Source organism: Hippoglossus hippoglossus, chromosome 9 (assembly GCF_009819705.1).
Source record: "Hippoglossus hippoglossus isolate fHipHip1 chromosome 9, fHipHip1.pri, whole genome shotgun sequence".
NCBI lineage: Eukaryota > Metazoa > Chordata > Actinopteri > Pleuronectiformes > Pleuronectidae > Hippoglossus > Hippoglossus hippoglossus.
In genome coordinates this window covers 19,168,563-19,175,441 of record NC_047159.1, presented here as the reverse complement: position 1 = coordinate 19,175,441, position 6,879 = coordinate 19,168,563, and the positions used below count along the sequence as shown (strand labels likewise).

The window sequence follows — 6,879 nt, the reverse complement described above, 5'->3', positions numbered from 1 at the left end:
TTACTTTCACATTTTTCAATGTGAAGATGTAAAGCAATGCACCGTAAAAAAATATAGTGGTGTAGAAAGTATAATCGGAAAAGTACCCAAGAATAAATCTACTCGAGTAAAGTACAGATACATACAAAATTTACTTAAGTGATAATAACACTAATAATAATAAACTTTATTTGTATAGTACCTTTAATAAGTGCTATACATTCAATATAGTTAAAAATAAAACATTTATGTAAATGTACTTTGTTGCATCCCAGCTTTGCCAAAGATGGGATTGTCTGTGCCTTATGAAGACTGTTTCATTTTGCAAAAATCATTATAATTTTGCATAAAAATAGGAGAATACTAAAGTATATTAGTTTGCTAAACATGTTTCATTCTCTAGCTTGTTGGCTTGTGGTTGTCTGATATGAATTGCATGTGGACAGTGTGACATTGTGTGAGGTTCAAAACAACAGAGACAGCACGAATAAGCCTTCATACCAAAAGGTTTTATTTTCAGAATATCCAAGCTCCTTCAAGTTGAGTTCTACTACTGACTGTAACAGACACAGGGGAATCTGTGCACATCAGAGACGGTATAGTTTACATGTTTTCAGCTGCAATGTGACTTTAGCTTCCTTTCTAGCATCAGATACGAGAATGACGGATCATATGTCCATTATAACACTGCTTGGACAAGAGTGTTGGGAGAGAAGTAATAACTAGAAGAGGAAATAATCTGCTGAGGCAGTGCAGTGCAGACTCCATGTTAAACTTTGACTCATTGCTGTTATTATCTTCTAAATCTTATGACAGTCACTAAGAGAAAAGGACAGTTTTTTTCAGTTCTCCACAAGAATATATGGCACAATATGTGTCAAAAGGTTAAAGGTCATTTTCCTCCACTGGTGGTGGATCTTTGGTCACATGAGATTTAATACCATTGATTGGTGTTTAGTTTTCACCCCCACAGAGAGCGAGCAGAATCTTCTCGTAGTCTCCTTTAGTGTCATCCTGAAAAACAAACCAAAAAAAGTCAGTAAATATAGTAGCTCATAGTTTATTGTATTGTGAATTTCTATATGTATATCAAAAATATGAAGAATTCATAACACAGAGGACGGGTTTATAGTCATTATCTTGGATCAGATGTTTGCTCACCAGAATATCCTGGTACAGTGCTTTGCCGTAGTTTTTCTTGTACTCGTTCTTGATCAGTTTCATGTCCAGTTCAGAGCGGCTCACCATGATGCGAGTCAGGATGTGCTTGCGGGTACCGCTACCCTGATGGGCAGAAAAGAGTCCGTCAGGAGAGGTATTTATCTCTGTACTTTATTTTATGAGTATTCTCTGCATACTGTACCTTCATGGCCAAGTTGAGCTTCTCAGAAAAGAACGCAGGCCTACTTCCAGCACACTTCACTGTGGTCATTTAAAAGAATAGGTTACATTCACAGAATAAATGTTTCAGTGTTAAAGTTAGAGTAGAGCTTTATGCCTTTACCGACTGCAGTGAGACAGCTTTCAATGTCTCCTTTCATCTCCAGGTCGATAGCCTTGGCCACGTCCACTTTGCTGTACTTTGAGTATCTCTCAAACACTGAAGCAGAGGACGAAGAGGAAGAGCGTTAGAACCAAACACGAGGAAACACGAGGAAACAGGAAAAAGACAGAGGTTACAAATGAGGCAGTTTGCCAGCAAACCTCTGCGGAGGTGAGGGGCACTCCTGGTGGTCAGGATTTCAATGAAGACAGAGCAGTCTTTGCCCTTCCTCCCCTCGCCAGCCTCGTACAGAGACCTGGCATCACTGTCGACCAGCTGCTCGGAAACTCCTTCAGTCCTGCCGGCCTGTGATGAGCCGAGACAGAGCAACTTCACTGTAGTGAATCCAACTAAAACAATTTCTGGTATCTCTAAGGAAGGGAGGGTTTGGGATGACCCAGGCATTATACTCGCCGCACTTCAGTTTGCTGTCTGATAATAGCTTGTTTTTGAAAATCTAAATTTACTGCAGCAAAAGCCTGACTGATTATAAAGCACATTGTCACAGATTGTGAATAAATAAATGCAAAATATCTATGATGTGCAAGTCAGTTATAATGCTAGTTTCTCTGTTTGACCTCAGATAGGATCTGTGATATCTTCTTATTTCAAACGAGTCCTTATTTATGCTTAAATATTGTGATTATATCATATCACAGTAGGGAGTCTCTGGCTTGTGAGACAATTCAAACATTTTAAATACTCATCTTTTCTGCTATAAATACAAACTTGATAAAATAGTTGATAAAGGTTATGTGGCGAGTGAGATGACAGAAGATGAAATCTCAATAGAAATGAGACTTTGGGAAGGAGCCTTGTTGCCGCTGCAGCACAGCTCAAACCAGATACAGTGTATCTTCCTACTCTGCAAGAACTAAACCTGTACATCTGAACATGCAGGTTAGTTTGATCAACTTCTTCAGGCATTTGACGAGAGGTTTCAGGAAGGGAGATGTAAACACAATGATCTGTACATATTGGTTAAGCAATTACATTTGGAAGCAGCTGATATGTATGACAACCTATGACACGAAATCACTGAGAAGCAAAGCAACAACAAGCTCTAAGTACAACAACCTCCCTGAGCTCGAGGAGTCGAGGTCTGTAAACTGTGGAAGGATGTTCCATTCTGAGGAGACGTCAGTGAAGTGTGCATCTCTGTTTGGGACGAGCTGCTCCTGGGAGCAGTTCTTTACATCTGACTCTTACAAAGACTCACTTCTGACCCAAACCTGGAAAACCAGCTGCGTACCAACATCATCGCTTCCATCTGACATCAGACGCCTCACCAACAAAGTTTTTCCAGCCGTCGCATTTAAGAGGCTAGTGTGATATATGTATTTAATAATATAGTATGGATTATCAGTGGCCCAAATATAAAACCCCATTGTGTTGGTATGTATAGCATGTGTGTATAGAGGGAGTGAGATTGTTTATTTAATTTGAACAACTGTTACTAGCAGCTTTTGAAGGGAGTGTTATGTTGTCACAGAAAATAAGGACATCCTGGTACTGCGACTGGATAATTGTTTGTGCTACATGTGTTTGACTGAAACACACAGTGTAAGACAAAAATAAAATTTGACACACACACATACACACACACACATAGACATAAACACACCTTGCAGAGTGCAAGGAGAGCAGTCCTGAATTCTCCACCGGTGTCAGACCTGATGTCGTCCTCCAGATCCTTCTTGTATTCTTAAGTAACACAGAAAGCATAAAGGTAAAAGTTATTAAATTAGTGCTCAAAATGAAAAATTGTGTTTCAGCTAAATCATTTCTGATGTGTTAACCTTCTTTAATAATCTCCAGGCTCCAACTTTCCACTAATTTGTGTAATTTCCAAACACTTGCTTAGTGAAACTGAAGCTTGTTACTTTAGGATTTGTAGGCACTTACCCTCCTTGTAGACTTTCTTTATATCCACGATCTCTCTGTTGGTCCGGGACGCCAAAATCTCTATGAGGGTGGACTCTTCTGTGCCCATACCCTGAGACGGGGATGCATGGATAGATGAAGTGATACAGAGAAATACAGACTACACTTCACCAGCCTAATTCAGGAAAATTCCCTGATGTTCAGAAAACAAAACATGAATATGCAGAAGTGGGTGGATATAATTGTGCATTGAAGTTTTTATATTTAACTGTGCTAATTTATTGGTTTGGGCCGGTTCAAAATGTGCCTGTTGCTGCGTGACATGGTTACAAAAAAAACTCACAAAGCTGAAATGTTACTGTGATGTTACCCCATCATTAAAGTTGGAGGGTTGAGATTAAGTTTGATTTCTCAACAATCACTCACTCAAAGCACTTGTTTTGAAATCGATCAGATGTGCAGTTATCGAGAAAATTGAACGACAGACAGAAAAACATGTTGACAGATTTTGCAGAAGGATGACAGTGTTCGACTTTTTGCATTTGTGCACCTTCATGGCCAGTTTCAGCTGCTGGGCGTCGTACTGGGCTGGTGTTTTCAGCAATGCCAACACCACATCCTCCAGATCTCCCTTCAGGGCGCTCTTCAGCGCTGTTTCCAGAGGCTAGGAGGGAACGGCCAGTGTTTCATGATCATGTGCATAACAGTTCTGGATCAATGTATGAAAAGGTGTTCTGTGTTCTTGCTGTGACCATCTTGCGTAACTCTCACTACCTTGCCACTGGCCTGCTGGTAAGCCTGTTTAATCTGCTGCCTCTGCTCGTTGCTCCTTTTCACCAGAATTTCAATGATGGTGTTTTCATCCACGCCTGCAAAAATGACAGGATATTGATTAGATTCATGATCATTTTGCATCTAATGTGTGACAGAGACACATTTTCAATTCAGCTTATATTTTAAATGGTAAATGGTCTTTATTTATATAATGCTTTTCTAGTCTTGATGTGCCACAGCCACCCAACCCTTACTTTTATTTCCATCAATTCAACCCTGGTAATATTTGTTCTACAGTGTGAGGGGCCACATGGAGCTGTGGTAACTTTCTGCTTCAGATTACAATGTTTGTAGTAGTGCTGCCTGTTGGCCAGCAGAGGACGCTGAAGTTATCATACAGAAGCTAGCCCACCATACTTGAGGTAAAAGCCACATTGTGAAAATCCAGAACATGATCACACACGCACCAAGCGCTTGCCTGTGTGCATCATTTCAACTTCACCTTTTGTCTTGATGGCCTTATCCAGGACTGCTGTGTCTCCGTTGGGGCTGAAGTTGAGTGCTGCGGTCACTGTCCCTTCATTCTTTAGGACCTAAATGACATAACACAGATTATTGTGTGTTTGGTAAATACTTGACTGTGCATGAGGCAGGTCTTAAAAGTGCTCTTTAATAAAGTCAGGTAGCAGGTTTTATCCCCTTACACATTGCCTGCTTCCATATTTAGACATTCACAGGACATAAGAAAGGAAACTTGAGACAGATTTGTCTCCGAAAACCATGACTGTTTCCTGTAAAGTGCCTGTGCACACCCCTGTTGGACTGAACAGAACAATACCAGCAGAGCAGACTGAAATCGTGCATGACGACCTTACACAACCTTCCCTCGGTTCACTTTAAGAAACAAGGGGAAGCATTTTGTGCTGCTTGCAGAGTTTATAGAGGGAGGGGCACAAATTCCGGCTTCTATGAGTCACACACTCACAAGACTTAGTTTGGTCATCATTCTTATTGCACATAATATTTTATCAGCCAGACTCCCCTTTCACTTTAATAACAGTCCTCCTCTTTTGTTTCTGCTCCACTCCTTTTCCCTTCCATCCGTCCCGACATCTCACTCTTTTCTCTCTCTATCCTCTACGCCTCTACGCCTCTCTCCCTCCCCTCGTCCTAAACTCTAAATTTTTCCACCCCAGCATACCACAGGATGAGAGGGGGAGAGAAAAAAAGGAAAAAACAGGGTAGGTTGGCCTTAGCAACTGGAACTAAACCACAGAGTACGTACTGAGTCATCGGGCAAGCCCAGATAGACCGTCTGCTGCAGGAAGGCTTGGATGAAGGACATGGTGGGACTGCTGGAGTCTGTCTGCAGGGGGAGAAGACAAGAGAAGACAAGAGAAGACAAAATAAGACAAGAGAAGAGAAGAGAAGACAAGAGAATTCAAGAGATGAGAAAACAAGAGAAGACAAGAGATGAGAAGACAAGAGAAGAGAAGATGTCAGCACCGATGTGATCTTAATATGAGTACCTAATCCAGCATGTAATGTATTATTAGTCTGCAAGTCTGTTGTGAGACAGAGCAGATGATCTGAAGATAAAACTACAAAGTGAACTCACTGTATTCAAAGGTGAAACTATCACCACTCTTTATTGACTCTTCTTTATTAAAGTTTTCACAAGCTAAACAAATTAGCAGAGGAAAGACAGAAGGAAAGTGTGTGAACCCGCTGCTGGAGAGTAAATATACTAATATTTACTCTAGGTTTATATATTGTAGTTTTTCATGACAGCAAATATTTAAAGACTGCCTGACCACACCCACGTTCACCCCTGACACAGACATACACTTTGTTCTAGGCTACATTACACATGCAGTCTCCTTTATGATTACACTTATACATAATCAACACCACCTTAACACTGCGTAAATGTAAAAAAAACACATTACTGCTACTTTACAAACCACACCCTCGTGGGTTTAATCGTTACTTTGAGGAAGTTTTAATGAGAATAAAACATCTGGCACCAGACTTCAGCAAACACTCAGCTATAAAAAGTTGGAGATCTGATTTTTTTTCATTTTAATAGTAGGAGAAGGACTTACCGTGCGGCCTTGGAGAGAAGGAGGACTGGGTGACTAAGGTTGAGGAGATGTTGGAGCGATAGAGGCAGCGTATTTATACACAGCAGAAACCCCACCTAGTAACGGGTGCAGCCCACTCACTTCTCTCAGCAGCAGGGAGTGGGTTGAACTGCAGCCACAGCTGCAGCGCGCACAGCGGAGCAGCGTCCACAGCGCGTCGCCGTGCGTAAAGTACCGTGCGCAGATCCTCCAGCGGATTCAACAGTTAGTTTGAAACACATGCTGACTGAGTGCCAGACCGTAATGTTTCATATACACTGAGATAAACTAGAGAAGATTCCTTGGATATGAGGAAGCAGTGTGTTAGGGTGAATCACTGTAATGTACTTGAGCACTTCTGTATTTATTTTGGGTTTTAGTGCCGCATTTATTTTCTGTTGTTATTATTATACATTCTTTCCTTTTTACATTTCAATACTCCAGATTTTAAGAGAACTTCCTCAACATTTAGACATTGCAATGTTGGATTAAGAAGTTTAGGTGTCATTTAATTCATGCATTATTTTTGCTATTCAAACACGTTTAGCACAAGTCAATAGTTAAAGCATTCATAAG

At 40.8% G+C, this 6,879-nt stretch overlaps 1 protein-coding gene across 1 annotated transcript; it reads right to left on the bottom strand.

Moving 5' to 3' along the window:
• Nucleotides 1-467: 467 nt before the first annotated feature.
• anxa1a (annexin A1a) lies at nt 468-6,436 on the bottom strand. The gene is made up of 13 exons (XM_034595096.1): nt 6,286-6,436; nt 5,466-5,546; nt 4,683-4,773; nt 4,181-4,275; nt 3,957-4,070; nt 3,428-3,518; nt 3,147-3,226; nt 1,684-1,828; nt 1,484-1,579; nt 1,343-1,401; nt 1,141-1,263; nt 823-993; nt 468-758 (listed from the first exon to the last, which is right to left on the bottom strand). The coding sequence occupies exons 2-12, from the start codon at nt 5,523-5,525 to the stop codon at nt 934-936; spliced, it is 1,014 nt and encodes a 337-aa protein (XP_034450987.1). The 5' UTR covers nt 5,526-5,546; nt 6,286-6,436; the 3' UTR covers nt 468-758; nt 823-933.
• Between the last annotated feature and the right edge of the window lie 443 nt (nt 6,437-6,879).